At 44.1% G+C, this 19911-nt stretch overlaps 2 protein-coding genes across 2 annotated transcripts; both read left to right on the forward strand.

The window, feature by feature from the left end:
* Nucleotides 1–1046: 1046 nt before the first annotated feature.
* Nucleotides 1047–1982, forward strand: LOC123348857 (olfactory receptor 14A16-like). The gene has a single exon (XM_044986542.1). It carries the CDS (start codon nucleotides 1047–1049, stop codon nucleotides 1980–1982), a length of 936 nt encoding a protein of 311 aa, XP_044842477.1.
* Nucleotides 1983–16304: 14322 nt separating this feature from the next.
* LOC123348859 (olfactory receptor 14C36-like) lies at nucleotides 16305–17240 on the forward strand. Its single transcript, XM_044986544.1, has one exon. The coding sequence runs from the start codon at nucleotides 16305–16307 to the stop codon at nucleotides 17238–17240; it is 936 nt and encodes a 311-aa protein (XP_044842479.1).
* The last annotated feature ends 2671 nt before the right edge of the window (nucleotides 17241–19911 follow it).

Raw genomic sequence — 19911 nt, forward strand, 5'->3', positions numbered from 1 at the left:
AATAGGCATTGTTGAATGGCAAAATTGAGTAAGCAGCAAAGTTGGTAGCCCAGAGAATATTTATTAAGCATACTAATGCCTTACATGGAGAACAGAGAATTGAAGCCCTCCCACCAAAGCCTGTCTCTCTTATCCCAGCCAAGGACATAGAGGAGGTGAATGGTATTAGAACCTAGATCTCCTGCTCTAGTGCTGCGTCCTATGTCCCACACTGCTGCTGGCTAAACAAAAATGCTGTAAATGGTGGCACCCAACATACACATAACAAGATGCAGCCCATCCCATACAGAGCTCACAGTCCTAGCAGACAAGGCAGAGAATGGGATGGAGGGGAAACAGAGGCACGGGGAGGGGAAGTGACTGGGCCAAGGTCACACAACAGGTCAGTGGCAGAGCCAAGAATAGAACCCAAGTCTCCTGGCTGTCATTGATCCCCAGAGACATAAAGTGACAGACATAAATGACACAGCAGAGGGGTAGCTGAGGGATGCTATTAGCCCATTGTTACACAGAGATGGAAGTGGGATCTTGTGTCATAAATCAATACGTAAGCAGTCAGCAGGCCATCTATGTGGTGTTGCAGTGGAATCACTACAGACGAGCTCTCATGCAGGATACTGAGTGAGTCTATGTCATATTTCCCTGGAAAGTGGATATCACGCAGTGTTGTCACTTTAGCATTTTAGTTTCATGCCCAAGCTTAGAGCCTGCTGTTCATAGCAAAAGAGGATCCAGCTTGGCTAGAATGTTGCACTGCGATAGAACTTTGCTCCATCGTCCACACGGCATTTTATTCAGCCACATCCTGGGTCAGATCTTTAAATGGTGCAAACTGATGCACCTCCATTGACTTTAAGGGATCCATGCCAATTTGCAAATGTGTGATAACCACTAGTTAATAGCAGTGATGAAGGCAGGGCATTGTTGACACTCACTACATGAGATATTGCTGCATGGAATCAGGGCCATTCCCTCTGTCACTGTAATCCCCACCACTATCTTTGTCCTTCTCTCCACAGCCATCACAAAATGAACTGAGAAAGAAAATGTCCAACCGAACTACCCTGACCGAGTTACTTCTCCTGGGATTCTCTGATGTTCGGGAGCTGCAGATTTTGCACTTTGTGATGTTTGTAGTGTTTTACCTGGCAGGCCTGATGGGGAATCTTCTCATCATCGCAGCCGTAGCCCTCAACCACCATCTTCACACCCCCATGTACTTCTTCCTGGTGAATCTGTCGATCCTAGACCTTGGCTCCATCTCCGTCACCATCCCCAAATCCATGGCCAATTCCCTCATGAATACCAGGTTGATTTCTTACCCTGGATGTGTCACCCAAGTCTTTCTCTTTGTCCTCTTCACTGCAGCTGATCTTGCCTTACTCACCATCATGGCATATGACCGATATGTCGCCATCTGCCAACCACTGCACTACGAGAGTATAATGAACAGGAGAGCTTGTGTCCAACTGGCAGCTAGTGCCTGGATTACTGGTATTGTCTACTCTGCCCTGCACACTGGGAACACCTTCAGGTTACCCTTCTGTCAGTCCAATGTCATCAATCAGTTCTTCTGTGAAATCCCCCAGCTGCTCAAGCTCGCCTGCTCTGACTCATACCTCAGTGAAGTTGGGCTTCTTGCCTTGAGTGTGTTTTTATGTTTAAACTGTTTTGTTTTTATAATTGTGTCTTATGTTCAGATCTTCAAAACCGTGCTGAGAATCCCTTCTGAGCAGGGCCGGCATAAAGCCTTCTCCACCTGCCTGCCTCATCTCACAGTGGTCTCTTTGTTTCTTTGCACTAGCTTCTTTGCCTACTTGAAACCCATCTCCAGCTCAGCATCAGGTCTCGATCTCATGATGAGTATTCTCTATTCCCTGGTGCCTCCAGTGATGAATCCGATCATTTACAGCATGAGGAACAAGGAGACCAAAGCTGCACTAAAGAAACTGTTTGTATGGAGGTTATTCACCAAGAATTAAAATGTCCCTCATTGTACCTTGATTGAGATTTAATTCTGAGCTTCTTCTTGGATATATAAAAGCAGCAAAGAGTCCCGTGGCACCTTATAGACTAACAGATGTATTGGAGCATTTGCTTTCGTGAGTGACATGACATGAATCCAATGAAGTGGGTATTCACCCATGAAAGCTCATGCTCCAATATGTCTGTTAGTCTGTAAGGTGCCACAGGACTCTTTCCTGCTTTTACAGATCCAGACTAACACGGCTACCCCTCTGATTCTTGTATATAATCAACTGATGACAAAACTGTCTCCTTGAGAACATAGGGTGCAATCTGTTTATGAATTCATAAAATTCGGAGTAACTCCACTGAAGTAAAATGAGGCCTGGTCTACACTACGAGTTTATATCGCATTTAGCAGCGTTAAACCGCATTAACCCTGCACCTGTCCACACAACGAAGCCCTTTATATAGATATAAAGGGCTCTTAATACCGGTATCTGTAATCCTCCCCGATGAGGGGAGTAGCGCTGAATTCGGTATTGCCATTTCGAATTAGAGTTAATGTAGCTGCAATTCAATGGTATTGGCCTCTGGGAATTATCCCACAGTGCACCATTGTGACCACTCTGGACAGCAATCTGAACTCAGATGCACTGGCCAGACAGACAGGAAAAGCCCCGTGAACTTTTGAATTTCATTTCCTATTTGCCCAGCGTGGAGCGCCGATCAACACGGGTGACCATGCAGTCCCAGAATCAAAAAAGAGCTCCACCATGGACCGTACGGGAGATACTGGATCTGATCTCTTTATGGGGAGATGAATCTGTTCTATCAGAACTCCGTTCCAATAGACGAAATGCCAAAGCATTTGAAAAAATCTCCAGGCTATGATAGAGAGAGGCCACAGCAGGGACTCAGCACAGTGCTGCGTGACAAGCATAACGGAAAGCCAACGAATCAAATGGACGCTCATGGAGGGAGGGAGGGGGGACCGAGGACTCGAGCTATCCCACAGTTCCCACAGTCTATGAAAACCATTTGCATTCTTGGCTGAACTCCCAATGCCTGAAGGGTCAAAAACATTGTCGGGGGTGCTTCAGGGTATATGTCATCAATCTCCTGCCCCTGTGAAAGAAAAGGGAAACAAATTGTTTCTCACCTTTTTTCAATGTCACCTTATGTCTACTGGATGCTGCTGGTAGACGTGGTGCTGCAGCGTTGAACAGCAGCATTCCCTCCTCTCCTCTTCCTGATGGCAGACGGTGCAATAGGCCTGATAGCTATTGTCATCATCCCGTGAGTGCTTCTGGCTGGCCTCGGTGAGGTCGGCCGGGGGTGCCTGGGCAAAAATGGGAATGACTCCCGGTCATTCCCTTCTTTAAGTTTTGTCTCCTGGAGATTAAGTCCTGGCTGGAATATCATAGCAGATGGATGCTGCCTTCTCCCCGCCCCCCCCCCATTTTATCTCAGTAAAGTCAGTGTTTCTTATTCATGCATTCTTTATTGCTTCATCACACAAATGTGGGGATAACTGCCATGGTAGCCCAGTAGGGGTGGGGGAGGAGGGAAGCAACATGTTGGGGTTGTTGCAGGGGCACCCCCTAGAATTGCATGCAGCTCATCATTTCTGTGGGATGTCTGGGGCTCTGACCCGGAATGGCTGTCCTCTCTGGTTCTTTAGTAGGCTTGCCCGATATTCTAGGCAGGACTGACTCTACCTTTAGACAAAACATAAAGAAGGGAATGACCTGGGAAGTCATTCCCATTTTTGTCCATGTGCCCCTGGCCAACCTCACCGAGGCCAGCCAGGAGCACCCATGACAGCAGCAGATGGTACAGTATGACTGGTAACCATCATTGCCAATTTCCAAAGCAGCAGATTGTACAATATGACTGGTAACTGTCTCTGCTAACTTGCAAAGGCAAGTTAATGCTGCTGTGTAGTGCTGCAGTACTGCGTCTGTCAGCAGCATCCAGTACACATACGGTGACAGTGAAAAAAGGCTAAACAGGCTCCATGGTTGCCATGCTATGGCGTCTGCCAGGGCAATCCAGGGGAAAAGGCGCAAAATGATTGTCTGCCGTTGCTTTTACGAAGGGAGGATTGACTGACGACATTTACCTAGAATCACCCGTGAAACTGTTCATTGGGATCTCAACCCAGAATTCCAATAGGTGGGGGAGACTGCGGGAACTATGGGATAGCTATGGGATAGCTACTCACAGTGCAATGCTCCGGAAATCAATGCTAGCCTTGGTACATGGACGCACACTGCCGAATTAATGTGCTTAGTGTGGCCGTGTGTAGTCGACTTTATACAATCTGTTTTCAAATACCAGTTTCTGTAAAATCGGAATGATGATGTTCGTCCATCGTTTTCGAAGAAGACCTTGACATCTAACAGGTTGTATGCTGTCCACAGTGTGTCCGCAGGTGGCTGGCAAGGCCAATACAGGCACGGAATGTTCTGCCACATGTCGGGCAGACATGCGTGGGCACCACTGTTGCAGCATTTGCAGCTCTGGCTTTACGGAGTGCTCGCTTCTCTTGTGCTATGGTTATCCTTCTGGCTTCAGATGTCTGGCAGCCTTGGTGGATCAGCGTACACCATGTCAATCGATCTTGAGCCAGGGTTTCCCAGGAGGTGATGTCGATATCCAGAGACTTAAGAGAGGCTTTCAGCGTGTCTTTGTATCGCTTCTTTTGTCCCCCGTGCGATCACTTTCCTTGAGACAGCTCATCATAGAAGAGCTGTTTGGGGATGCGGTAGTCTGGCATCCTTACAACATGGCCTGCCCAGCGTGTCTGGGCTTTCATGAGCAGAGTGTAAACTGACGGCAGGCCTGCTCTGGAGAGGACTTCTGTATCTGGCACCTTATCCTGCCATCGAATCCTCAGAAGTCTGCGGAGGCAAGTCATATGGAAGTGGTTCAGCTGCCTAGCATGCCTCCTGTATACAGTCCAAGTCTCACTGGCATACATCAGGGTAGTTAGCACTACTGCTCGGTAGACTTTAAGCTTTGTAGCAAGGCTTATTCCACGGCGGTCCCACGCACTGGTCAGCAGTCTGCCAAATGCAGAACTTGCCTTGGCGATTCTGCAATTGACCTCGATGTCAATTGTCACTGCGCGAGAAAGGGTGCTGCCAAGGTATGTAAATTGGTCCACTGCTTGCAGCTTTTGTCCCTTCACTGTGATGGTGGGCTCTTGGTGTTGGGCTTTCAGAGCTGGCTGGTGCAACACTTCAGTTTTCTTTATGTTGATGAGGAGGCCGAAGTTGTCACATGCTGCTGCGAACTTATCCATGCTAGCTTGCATTTCCTGCTCTGATCCAGCATTCAGGGCACAGTCGTCAGCAAAAAGGAGGTCTCGTAGCACAGTCTCCTTTATTTTGGTGACAGCCTGGAGTCTTCGCAGGTTGAACAGTTTCCCATCAGTCCTGTATCTCAGGCTGATTCCCAAGGAACTGTTCTGAAAGGCGTCTGACAGCATAGCTGAAAATATTATGCTGAACAGGGTCGGTGCCAACACACACCCTTGCTTGATGCCATTTGTGACGGAAAAGGCCTCTGAAGCTTCTCCATTGTCCAGAACACGAGCCCTCATGCCGTCGTGGAACTGACGTACCATCAGGATAAATCTGTCAGGGCACCCAAACTTCGACATGATGCGCCACAGACCTTCGCGACTGACAGTGTCAAAAGCCTTGGTAAGATCCATGAAGATGGTGTACAATTCACGATTCTGCTCTTGACACTTCTCTTGGAGCTGTCGGACTGCGAAGATCATGTCCACAGTGCCACGCTTTTTGCGAAAGCCGCACTGTGTCTCGGGTAGTAGACCCTGTTCCAGGTGGTCAATCAGACGATTCAGCAACACTCGTGCAAGGATCTTACCTGCGCTAGAAAGCAGTGATATTCCTCTATGATTATCGCAAACTTTTCGATTTCCTTTCTTCTTATAGAGGTGCATGATGGACGCGTCTTTCAATTCCTGAGGAATGGACCCTTGATTCCAGAAAGACTGGAACAGCTGAGTGAGTTTGTTAACAAGCATTGCACCACCATCCTTATAGATTTCCACTGGAATCGCATCAGATCCTGAGGCCTTGCCACTGGACAGCTGGCTGATGGCCTGTAGGGTTTCAGTCTCTGATGGTGGACTGATATCCGCCTGGGGCATTCTGTCAATCGCCTCGTTATTGATGGAAGATGGGCGGTTCAGTACGGATTGGAAATGCTCAGCCCAACGCTGTAGAATCAGAGTCTTCTCAGTAATGAGAGTTACACCATCTAAGTCCAGTAGAGGGGAACTCCCTGCAGGCCGAAGTCCATACAAGGATCTAAGGGCTTCGTAGAACCGTTTGGCATCGTTTCTATCAGCAAACTTCTGAATTTCATCCGCTTTGGCACTCAACCAGGAGTCCTGCGTCTTGCGAAGCTTGCTCTGTACGGTCCTGCGAATGTTTTTAAAGGAATTTTTCTTAGCTGTTGACAACGGGTCATTCTGATGAGCACGGTGAAGGCGGTGCTTTTCAGCAAGTAAAGACTTGATCTCTTCGTCGTTTTCATCAAACCAGTCCTGCTGTTTCCTGTGTGAGGGTCCAAGAACCTTTAGTGCAGAAACGTGCACAATATTTCGGAAGCGTTCCCAGTTCCTCTCAACATTTTCCTCTAATTGCAACTCTGAGAGTTGGTTGCCAAGATCTTCTACTAGTGAAGCTGCTGTGCTGGGGTTCCTCAGTTTACTGATGTTGATCTTTTTCATCACAGCTTTGTTTCCCTGCGGACGTCTCTTTGGCTTGATGTGAAGGCGTAATTTAGAGATGATAAGTCTATGATCAGTCCAACAGTCAGCATTCGGCATGGCCTTGGTCACCCTTACATCCTGTCTGTCTTTCCTCCTCACGATGACATAATCAATGAGATGCCAGTGCTTAGAACGTGGGTGCATCCAGGACGTCTTTTTGCGAGTGGGCAGGCGGAAGATGGTATTGGTGATGATCAGATCATGAGCCGCACATGTCTTCAATAGTAATAGGCCATTGCTGTTGCATTTGCCGATTCCATTTTTTCCAATGACGCCTTCCCAGGCAGAGTGATCGGATCCTACTCTCGCGTTAAAATCGCCAAGTAGAATCAGCCTATCGGTGTGCTTCACGGATGAGAGTAGGGCATCAAGATCTTCATAAAACTTGTCCTTTACTTCATCCGGATTCGTCATTGTGGGTGTGTAAGCGCTGATTAGTATAACTCGCTTTCCTCTTGGTAGTGGAAGATGCAGTGTCATGAGTCGATCGTTCACGCCCTTGGGAAAACTGGCAAGTTTGTGGACAAGATGATTATTAACCGAAAAGCCAACTCCAGATTCACGACGTTCGTCACAGTTGTGTCCACACCAGAAGAATGTGTAACCACCTCCTGTTTCTGTGAGCTGACCTTCGTTGGCTAGACGAGTTTCACACAGGGCCGCAATATCGATGTTAAATCTTGCGAGCTCTCTAGCAACCAGGGCTGTTCTTCTTTCTGGTCGATCTGCTGAGGAGTTGTCTTGAAGCGTGCGTACATTGCATGTACCAATAATGAGTGGTGTCACGTTACATTTTATTATTTGAAATTTTGTTGTTCGACCGCATAAGATGGGATCCCCTCCAGCTGCGGTAAGCTGGCCAGGGTTCTATGAAGCAAACAATGTTTAGGGCACCTTTTCTAGCCCCTTCCTCTTACTACGGAAGTGAGCAGTGCAGTCCTAAAGAGGACTGCTCAGTAACTCAGGTAGACGCCAAAACCAGCTGTTGCTTCGGTCAGCAGGAAGATGACCATTAGACCTGAGCCGCCTGTGTGCAGGTCCGCGGCTACAGCTCCCAGTGTATCCACGCCTGCTGCTTCGTCGCTCGCCCATCGCCACAGGACTTTAAGGTTTACGGAAAGGAGGGATGTCAAGACTTGCGCATGAGTTGGATTAAAGTGAGGGAGAGGTGCACATATTCAGCCTCACTCTCTCCTCCCAGATTCCATCTTGCTCCAATGGCAGGACAAAAGTCGAGATGGTTGGAGATGGGCTGGGCGCAGTGGTTGACCAGGACGTCTTTCGCGTCTTGCCATGCTCTTAGCGTACCACATCGCTTGCAGAAACCGCCTTCATGACCGTTGGTCCTATTCTAAAAGGTCTTATCCGCTCAATCCACCGGAGTCTGTCTTCACATGCTTGGGATAGACAAGGCCCTATCTCACCGTAGGTCTATGCCGGACGGCTACCCTCAACCTGGTTTGGCCAGCCTGTCGAAGCTGTTGCCCGGGGTGTGGCCGCTGCTCATGCTACAGCTACTAGGAGCCACAGGTGAGAGCTGAGTGACAGGTGGGGACCAAAGGTGGATGAGCTGCCCTAGAGGGACACGACATGCCCCTACACCAGAGGTGCTACCCCTCCCTGAACACCCCATACACCCCAAATCGGAATAATCCCTTAGCATAGACATACCCTGAATTAATTTCAAACTACACCAGGGATTTTGCCACCACAAGCAGCCAAAAAAAACAATCGGGGATTGCGATCTGTGGCAATTCAGCGGGAGGTCCTTCGCTCCGAGCGGGAGTGAGGGACCCTCTGCTGAATTGCCGCCGAATAGCTGGGCGTGCCACCCCTCTCCGGAGTGACCGCCCCAAGCACCTGCTTGCTAAGCTTTTGCCTGGAGCCAGCCCTGACACCAGTGTAAATAAGATCAGAATCTTAATACCTATGCATAAATGTATAGACACACCTGTCTATCTGTCTTATACTGCCAACATCATCTTGCTATCTGAGCACATAGCACAGAATATCAATAGCCATAGCTAAGTCACTAATAGACTTCATGAACTTTCTGGTGCTTCTCCTTTTTCGGGATAAAACCTGTGGTTGGGGTATGAGAAGTTTGGCTTGTTTGTTTGCTTGATTGTCTCTTTTTCATGTTGTTTCATTTTATTGATTCATTCGTTGACCTGTTACTTTGTTCCAGGTGACTTTTGTGGGTTTAGGAATTTGCAGGGTGGGAAATGTTTGATTAAATGGCGGTATACATTTTTTTTTCATTTAAGTTGGCAATGTCATAATATCTTTGAAAGGGTTTTCTGGGAGACTTAGACTTTTCCTTTCCTCAGTGATGAAGAATTAAAAATAGTTTCTGTAGGTGTGTGAATAGCTGAGTTTTGGGCTGTATAAGTCGGGGCATTGCCAGCATATTGAAGGACATGATCATTCCCTTCTGTTTGACATTGGTGAGGCATCATCTGGAGTACTGTGTCCAGTTTGGTGCCCCACACTACAAGAAGGATGGGGAGAAAATGGAAAGAGTCCAGCAGAGGGCAAACAAAATGATTAGAGGGCTGGACTTATGAGGAGAGGCTGAGGGAACTGAGGTTGTTTAGTCTGCAGAAGAGAAGAGTGAGGGGGGATTTGATAGCTGTTTTCAAGTACCTGGAGTGGGGATTCCAAAGAGGATGGATCTAGACTGTTCTCAGTGGTGGCAGATGATAGAACAAGGAGTAATGGTCTCAAGTTGCAGTGGAGAAGGTTTATGTTGTATATTATGTAGCTGTCGTGCAACTGTACCAGGAGGCACTCTAGACAGCTGCAGTCCACAGGGCCCTGGGCTGGAACCCGGAGTAGAGTGCGGGACCGGATTCCCCCCAAACTTCACAACTCCTGATTAAACACGGGAGGGATTGACCTGGACTGTGGCTTCTACCAGAGGGGAAGGTCTCTGGGTTGTCTCCTGACCCACTGGGTAAATCTGTGAAGTGAGCAAATCTGCTAAAAGTGCAGGACCCACCAAGGTAGAGGAGAAACTTTTTCACAATTATGAAAAACTTTTTCACTAGGAGGCTGATGAAGCACTGGAATGGATTACCTAGGGAGGTAGTGGAATCTCCTTCCTTAGAGGTTTTTAAGGTCAGGCTTGACCAAGCTCTGTCTGGGATGATTTAGTTGGGAATTGGTCCTGCTTTGAGTAGGGGGTTAGACTAGATAACCTCCTCAGGTCCCTTCCAACTGTAATATTCTATGATTCTATGACCATCTCACTTCAAGATGACAAGAAGAATCTGGTCTCACGTTGATACAGAATGAAAGGTTATTCTCTTTCATGGATATCTGACAGTCAATCCTAGCTGGAAACATTTGAAAATGAGGTCCCTTTGAAAATTCCAACTGAGCACCTTGTAAAGTGGGAACATACCCAGCCTCAGAGTTTACAAATGAGCCCCCTCTTTATCTTGGCCAAAGAAAACCACCAGAAACATCATCCCGGGGCGTGGCAGTGCTCAACATTGAGCCTCACGTTCACCTCTGAGTGCCTAAGAACCGTTCCCCCTCTAGGCCACTCATGGAAACATTCCCAGACACATCAAAGCTCCCTGAATACAACCTGATGGATTCATGGTGACTTGCCTGAAATGCACTGGAGAGTTTTGTCTAGTTTCCAGAGAACAAGTGTGCCCATCACACCTGCATCCACAATATTGGTAATAATATTCCCCCTTCTGGTCTGTTACCGTGAAAAGGTCCACGGGCATGAAGAAGGGAATCATCAGTCAGACATTATTTAAATCTGAATATCCAGACAACTTGTTTCCAAGAGTTTTAAAAAAGAGCTCACTGGATCATTAATGTTTCATTGTAGTGAGTCTTGGAACACAGGGGAAGTTCCAGAACACTGGAAATAATAAGTTGGGCTAATAAAGAGATGGATGTTGATGTAATATATTTAGACAGTAGGAAGGCATTTGAGGTGGTACTGTGTGACATTTTGCAAGGATTGGTTCCTGGAACAACACAACATTTTTATCAGCGACCTGGAGAAAGCATAAATTATAACTCATAAATTTTGCAGGTAACACAAAAATTGGGGGATTGGTAAATAATGAAGGGGATGGGCAACTGATACAGAGTTATCAGGATCAGTTACTAAATGGGACATGAAAAAATAAAAAAAATAGAAGAATATAAGAAAGGGAATGAACATAAGAGGGAATGAACAGAACAGGTAATCATCAAATGATCCATCCCATGTCGCTCATTCCCAGCTTCTGGCAAACAGAAGCTAGGGACACCATTCCTGTCCATCCTGCCTAATAGCCATTGATGGCCCTATCATCCATGAATTTATCCGGTTCTTTTTTTAACCCTGTTATGGTCTTGGCCTTCACAACATCCTCTGGCAAGGAGTTCTACAGGTTGACAATGTGTTGTGTGAAGAAATACTTCCTTTTGTTTGTTCTAAACCTGCTGCCTATTACTTTCATTTGGTGACCTCTAGTTCCTTATCTATTTTCTCCATACCAGTCATGATTTTATAGGTCTCGATCATATCTCCCCTTAGCCCTGTCTTTTAGAAGCTGAAACGTGCCAGTATTATTAATCTCTCCTCATACGGAAGATGTTCCATACCCCTAATAATTTTTGTTGCCCTTTTTGGAACCTTTTCCGATTCCAATATATCTTTTTTGAAATGAGACGACCATATCTGCACACAGTATTCAAGATGTGGGCATACCATTGATTTATAGAGAGGAAATATGATATTTTCTGTTCTATTATCTATCTCTTTCTTAATTATTCCCAGCATTCTGATTGCTTTTCTGACTGCCGCTGCACAGTGAGTGCATGTTTTCAGAAAACTATCCACAATGAGTCCAAGATCTCTTTCTTGAGTGGTAACATCGTTTTATATTTATAATTGGGATTATATTTTCCAATGTGCATTACTTTACATTTATCAACATTATATTTCATCTGCCATTTTGTTGCCCGGTCACCCAGTTTTGAGAGATCCTTTTGAGTCTGCCTGGGTCTTAACTATCTATAGTAATTTGTATCAGCTGAAAATTTTGCCACATCACTGTTTATTCCTTTTTCCAGATCATTGATGAATATGTTGAATAGGACTGGTCCCACAACAGACCCCTGGGGGACACCACTATTTACCTCTCTCCATTCTGAAAACTGACCATTTATACTGCTCTTTGTTTCCTATCTTTTAACCAGTTACCAATCGATCAGAGCACCTTCCCTCTTATCCCGTGGCAGATTACTTTGTGTAAGAGCCTTTGGTGAGGGACCTTGTCAAAGGCTTTTTGAAAATCTAAGTACACTATATCCACTGGATCCTCTTAGTCCCCATGCTTGTTGACACCCTCAAAAAATTCTGGTAGATTGGTGATGCATGATTTTCCTTTACTAAAACATGTTGACTCTTCCTCAACAAATTATGTTCATTTATATGTCTGAAAATATTTTTCTTTATTATAGTTTCAATAAATTTGCACAGTACTGAAGTCAGGCTTACAGGCCTGTAATTCCTCAGATCACCTCTGGAGCCCTTTTACAAAGTTGGCATCATATTAGCTATCCTCCAATCATCTGGTACAGAAGCTGATTTAAATGATAGGTTACAGACTACAGTTAGTAGTTCTGCAATTTCACATTTGAGTTCCTTCAGAACTCTTTGGTGAATACCATCTGGTCCCGGTGACTTATTGCTGTTTAATGTATCAATTTGTTCCAAAACCTCCTCTAATGACACCTCAGTCTGGGACAGTTCCTCAGATACATAATCTGAAAAGAATGGCTCAGGTTTGGAAATCTCCCTCACATCCTCAGCCATGAAAACTGATGCTTAGAATTCATTTCATTTCTCTGCAATGGCCTTATCATCCTTGAGTGCTCCTTTAGCACCTCGATCGTGCAGTGGCCCACTGGTTGTTTAGCAGGCTTCCTGCTTCTGATATACTTAAAAAAAATTGCTATTACTTTTTGAGTCTTTGGCTAACTGTTCTGTAAATTCTTTTTTGGTCTTTCTAATTGGAATTTTACACTTCATTTGCCAGTGTTTCTGCTCCTTTCTATTTTCTTCACTAGGATTTAACTTCCACTTTTTAAATGATGCATTTTTGCCTCTCACTGCTTCTTTTACTTTGTTATTTAGCCACTGTGGCTCTTTTTTGGTTCTTTTATTATGTTTTTTTTTAATTTGAGATATACATTTAAGTTGAGTCTTTATTTCACATTTGGCACTGCACCCTTGAATTTCTGTTTAACTAACGTCCTCATTTTTGTGTAGTTCCCCTTTCTGAAATTAAATGCTACAGCGTTGGTCCACTGTGATGTTTTTCCTGCCACAGGGATACTAAATTTCATTATATTATGGTCACTATTACCAAGTGGTCCAGCTATATTCATCTATTGGACCAGATCCTGTGCCCCACTTAGGACTAAATCAAGAATTGTCTCTCCTGTGGTGGGTTCCAGGACCCATTTAAGGTGTCAAGAAACTTTATCTCTGTATTCTGTCCTGAGGTGATATATACTCAATCAATATGGGGATAACAGAAATATCTCATTATTATTATTGAGGGTGGTTTTTTTTTTATTTTAATAGCGTCTCTAATCTCTCTGAGCATTTCACAGTCACTATCGCCATCCTGGTCAGGTGTTCGGTAGTATATCCCCAATGCTATGTTTTTATTATTCAAGCATGGAATTACTATGCATAGAGATTCTATGGTACAGTTTGGTTCATTTAAGATATTTATTTAATTTGATTCTAAGCTTTCTTTCACATATAGTGCCACTCCCCCACCAACACGACCTGTTCTGTCATTCTGATATATTTTGTACCCTGGTGTTACTGTGTCCCATTGATTATCCTCATTCCATCAAATTTCTGTGATGCCTATTATATCAATATCCAATATTATATCAATATTAATTTTGATATGGCTAAATGTAAATGTTTAGGAATATCTAGAAACAAAGAATTAGGCCATACTTACAGAATTTGGAACTCTATCCTTTGATTTGGGGGTTGTGGAGATAGCTGAACATGAACTTCCAATACAATAGACGTGAATGCAATCCTTTGATGTGGAAATAAGGGACTCTCAATTAGGAGTAGAGATGCTGTATATTTGGCAGTGGTGCTACTGCTGCTGGAATACTCTTCTCCTCTCCACAGTTCAAGAAATTGTACATAAATTGGAGTGGGTTCAGAGAAGAGCCATGAGACTGATTAAAGGATTGGAAAAATGCCATCTATTGGTAAACTCAAGGAGCTCAATCTATTAAGTTTAACAACGGTAAAGTTAAGGGGTGACTGTCAGAAAAGTTTTGTTTTGTTTTGCTTTGTTTCGTTTTTCCTCCCAAAAACTCTGTTCAGCTAAAGGGAAAGAGGCAAGGGAATGTTGTTAGAATAAAAGTGTTACTTAATATTCTAAATTTCAAATGCTTTAAGGAGCTGAATTCCCATTTTCAAAAGTGCCCCAATAATTTCCTAGCAGCACCTAAATATCTTTAAAACTTGGCCTTAGTAACTTGGGAGTCTAAGGACTTCTTTACGCTTTTAGCACTACAGCAGTATAGCTGCAGCCTAGTCCATGTCTTTTTAGAGAACCTTCAGCGTTAGCATTTGCCATCTTGTTAATATTAAGACAATATTTGCAATAATTATTTTGAGCCCTATTTTCAAATATTGACTTTTTTCCCAATCCTGAAAAATGACCCATCTCGGCAGACTTCTCTGTCTTGAAGTTCTCAGATTATTTTTAAAGGACATGGACTGTGCAACAGTAGAGAGATTGTATTACGGAAGCTTCATCTCTCATTTGTGATCCTCTGCTTCTCCATCCAGATGAAATTATGGGGACTACCCACCTTGCCCATTCAACATCACATAACATCCCAGCACAAGCTACAGAAATTGTTCATATGGAAATGTGACATTAGGATACCATTAGTAACTGGATTAACGGTTAAGAACTGTAGATCTAGCCCAGGACCCCAGCTCCAGGAGTCATGGAATTACAGCAGAATCTCAGTTTTTTTATTTTTTTAAACAAAAGTAATTTTCTATTCTTCATGCACTGGAAAGCTAGAAAACAACCCATAACTAAGATGATAGCAAATGTAACCAATACAACATCTGCCTGAGTCTGCAGAGAACCTGATGCAGTGAAAATGTTAACTCCAGATGCGGAGTTAACTCTACCACATGGATCAATTCAGGGAGATACAACCCAGTTTTTTACAGATGTGCCAGCACTTCTCCCCACTCTTTCTGGGAGTACTTCTGAAGTTGCCTACCTCATGCTGGAGTAGGTGCTTTCTCTGGGTGGGTGTCTGTGACTCAGCCTTTCCCCGCTCTCTGATCCCTCACCATCCCTGTTATGTTATCTAGCTGCCGCAGACCTTAAGAGTATATATTCATCAGCCAATCTCCCAGCTGGGTGCCCACCTCACACATTTCTATGAACCATGATCTCAAGATCTTAGACTATTTCAGGATTATTAACATTGAATGGTGGTTCTAAGCAATAAGAATCTCAACTATAGAAACAAACATAAAACTAGGGATCATGGTACAGATACACAGGTCACTTCAACAGGAATAGCTCCATAGCACTAGGCAAATTTACACCATCTGGGCATTTGGCCTCATTGACTCCAAAGGTACTATGGCAGATTTACACAAAGTATGTGTGTGGGCAGAACTGATGTACAACAGATATGGATCTGGCCCCTTTAACTCCAATGGCACGACAACTGATTTACACCACATGGGGATCTGACCCTTCTTATTGGTTCGGTCTCTCTGACATACCAACAATCAGTGTGAAATAAAAAGTTTTAAGGTGGCATACAGCATCACACCTGCAGTGTAAAGTGCCTTTTATTTTTGTGTTCGTGTTCATAGAATTTCTGAAAGAAAGAAAGAAAGAAAGAAAGAAAGAAAGAAAGAAAGAAAGAAAGAAAGAAAGAAAGAAAGAAAGAAAGCAAGCAAGCAAGCATTTTACCAAGCCACATCCTGGGGCAGATCTTTAGATGGTGCAAACTGCAGTGGGGAAGGTTTAGGTTGGATATTTGGAAAAACTTTTTCACTCAGAGAGTGGTGAAACACTGGAATGTGTTACCTAGGGAGGTGGTAGAATGTCCTTCCTAAGAGGTTTTTAAGGTCAGGCTTGACAAAGCCCTGGCTGGGATGATTTAGTTGGGAATTGGTCCTGCTTTGAGCAGGGGGTTGGACTAGATGACCTCCTGAGGTCCCTTCCAACCCTGATATACTATGATATTTTATGATTCTATGATGCAGCTCCATTGACTTTAAGGGAGCCATGTCAATTTGCACGTGTGTGATAACTCACCACTCCTAGTTAAATAGCAGTGACGAGCGCTGGGCATTGTTGACACTCATATCATGAGATAATGCTGCAGGGAATCAGGGCAACTCCCTCTCTCACTGTAATCCCCACCACTGTCTATGTCCTTCCCTCCACAGCCATCACACAATGAACTGAGAAAGAAAATGTCCAACCAAACCACCCTGACCGAGTTCCTTCTCCTGGGATTCTCTGATGTTCGGGAGCTGCAGATTTTGCACTTTGTGATGTTCCTACTGATTTACCTGGTAGGATTGATGGGGAATCTTCTCATCATCACAGCCATAGTCCTCGACCACCATCTTCACACCCTCATGTATTTCTTCCTGGTGAATCTGTCCATCCTAGACCTCGGCTCCATCTCCGTTACTATCCCCAAATCCATGGCCAATTCCCTCATGAATACCAGTTTGATTTCTTATCCTGGATGTGTCACCCAAGTCTTTCTCTTTTTCCTCTTCACTGCAGCTGATCTTGCCTTACTCACCATCATGGCATACGACCGATATGTCGCCATCTGCCAACCACTGCACTACGAGAGCATAATGAACAGGAGAGCTTGTGTCCAAATGGCAGCTAGTGCCTGGATTACTGGTATTGTCTACTCTGCCCTGCACACTGGGAACACCTTCAGGTTACCCTTCTGTCAGTCCAATGTCATCAACCAGTTCTTCTGTGAAATCCCCCAGCTACTCAAGCTCACCTGCTCTGACTCGTACCTCAGTGAAATTGGGGCTATTGACTTTAGTATGTTTTTAGGTTCAAACTGCTTTGTTTTTATAATTGTGTCTTATGTTCAGATCTTCAAAGCAGTGCTGAGAATCCCTTCTGAGCAGGGCCGAGGTAAAGCCTTCTCCACCTGCCTCCCTCACCTCACTGTGGTCTCTTTGTTACTTTGCACTGGCTCCTTTGAGTACATGAAACCCACCTCCAGCTCAGCATCAATTATGGATCTCATGATGGGTGTTCTATATTCCGTGGTGCCTCCAATAATGAATCCAATCATCTACAGCATCAGGAACAAGGAGATCAAAGCTGGATTAAAGAAACTGATTGTGTGGAGGTTAATTTCCAAGAATTAAATTGTCCATCATTAGTACTTGATTGAGATTTCATTCTGAGCTTCTTTATGGATATAATCAACTGATGACAAAATTGTCCCCTTGAGAAAATAGGGTGCAATCTGTTTATGAAATCATAAAATCCGGACTAACTCCATCGAAGTAAAATGAGTTAATTTTGAATTACATCACTGTAAAAAAGATCAAAATCTTAATATCTATCCATAAATGTACACACACACCCTTCTATCTGTCTTATACTGATAACATCACCTTGCTATCTGAGCATGTTGCACAGAATATCAATAGCCATAGCTAAGTCACTAGTGGACTTCATGAATTTTCTTGTGCTTCTCCTTTTTCGGGGGATAAAAATTGTGATCGGGGTATGAGAGGTTTGGCTTGTTTGTTTGCTTGGTTGTTTTTTTTTCATGCTGTTTCATTTTATTTATACATTGCTTGGCTTGCTTCTTTGTTCCAGGTGACTTTTGGGGAATAGGAATTTGCAGGGTGGAATATGTTTGATTAAATCTGGATATCCATTTATTTTGTCATCTATTCAATGTTTCAATGTCATAATTTCTTTTAAAGGATTTTCTGGATTACTTAAATTTTCCTTTCCCCAATGATGAAAAATTAAAAAATGTTTCTGTAGGTTTATGGATACCTGAGTTCCTGTTTAAATGATTGTTAATGCTGATGGGATTTTATTGTCTTATTTATGATGTGATAGGGCACCTACTCCTTATAAAATTATGTATATTATCTTTTTTAAAAAATAAGTAAATAAATATTGTAATCTTCTTGCTATGGTGAAAAGGCATTTTGGAAGAGAAAACTATTGCAATGTTTCCTAAAGACAAACTGAGTCTGGGTAATAATCATAAATGTTTATCCTACCAAACAGCTGCAGTGATTGATCTGGAATTGCTCATATTTTTTCTTATGATACACTTTGTTCCTGCAGTGTAAATAAATTGTACTTTGTATAGTGAAGGCTGGGCTAGTCACTCAACTTACTACTGGTCACAGCTCCTGTGGGAAGAGCTGCAGGTACCAAGCACAGAGGGAGAAATAACGGTGGGCGCACAAATTGCTATAGCCAATTTGAGAGGGAAAATGTCATCATTCAACTCTGAGAGGGACAGGCAGAAGACGGAGACATGGGGTGTGCACTCAAAGACCAGAGCAGAAAGCAGAGGTTATTCTAACTGTACAACCATAACAAATGAGATTCAGCCATTTGCTTCAAAGGATAGATTGGGATCTGGCCAATGGTCTCTTATCCACACGAGGATTCAATTGTGTCTAGATCACATAAGTTAGCTGCATTATTGTTATTATTATTTATTGCCAGCTATATCATCATAGAAGTCAATCAGGTTGGTCAGGCATGACTTGCCCTTTGGGAATCCATGTTGACTGTTCCTGATCATCTTCCTCTCCTTCAAGTGCTTCAAAAAGGATTCCTTTAGGACCTGCTCCATGATTTTGCTGGGGACTTAAGTGAGGCTGACCGGTCTGTAGTTCCCCAGGTTCTCTTTCTTCCCTTTTTAAAAAATGGGCACTACACTATCCTCTTTCCAGTCATCCGGGACCTCCCCAAATCACCACGAATTTTCAAAGCTAATGGCCAATGGTTCTGCAATCACATCAGCCAACTCCCTCAGCACCCTTGGATGCATTAGATCTGGACGCATGAACTTGTGCATGTCCAGCTTTTCTAAATAGTCCTTAATATGTTCTTTCACCACTGAGGGCTGCTCACCTCCTCTCCATTCTGTGTTGCCCAGTGCAGCAGTCTGGGAGCTAACCTGGTCTGTGAAGACCGAGGCAAAAAAAACATTGAGTACTTCAGCTTTTTCCACATCCTCTGTCACTATGTTGCCTCCCCATTCAGTAAGGGTCCCACACTTTCCCTGACCTTCTTCTTGTTGGTAACATACCTGTAGAAACGTTTCTTGTTACTCTTCACATCCCTTGCTAGTTGTAACTCCAATTGTGCCATGGCCTTCCTGATTACACCCTGCATACTCTAGCAATATGCTTGTACTCCTCCAAATTCCTCCAAAGTCATCTGTCCAAATTCCACTTCGTGTAAGCTTCCTTTTTTAATTTAAGCTCTCCGAAGATTTCACTGTTCAGCCAAGCCGGTCGCCTGCCATATTTTCTATTCTGTCTGCCCATTGGGATGGTTTGTTCCTGCACCCTCAATGAGGGTTCTTTAAAATACAGCCAACTTTCCTGGACTCCTTTCCCCCTTATATTAGCCTCCCAGGGGATCCTGCCCATCAGTTCCCTAATGGAGTCAAAGTCTGCTTTTCTGAAGTCCAGGGTCTGTATTTTGCTACTCTCCTTTCTTCCTTTTTGTCAGGATCCTGAACTTAGCCATCTCATGGTCACTGCTGCCTAGGTTGCCACACACTTCTACTTCCCCTACCAATTCTTCCCTGATTGTAAGCAGCAGATCAAGAGAAGCACAGCCCCTATTTCAGAGGTAGGCAACCTATGGCACATGTGCCAAAGGCGGCACGTGAGCTGATTTTCAGTGGCACTCACACTGCCCAGGTCCTGGCCACCGGTCCGGGGGGCTCTGCATTTTAATTTAATTTTAAATGAAGCTTCTTAAACAATTTAAAAACCTTTTTTACTTTACATACAACAGTAGTTTGTTATATATTATAGACTTCTA

This window comes from Mauremys mutica, chromosome 13 (assembly GCF_020497125.1).
Source record: "Mauremys mutica isolate MM-2020 ecotype Southern chromosome 13, ASM2049712v1, whole genome shotgun sequence".
In the NCBI taxonomy this organism is placed as follows: Eukaryota; Metazoa; Chordata; order Testudines; family Geoemydidae; genus Mauremys; species Mauremys mutica.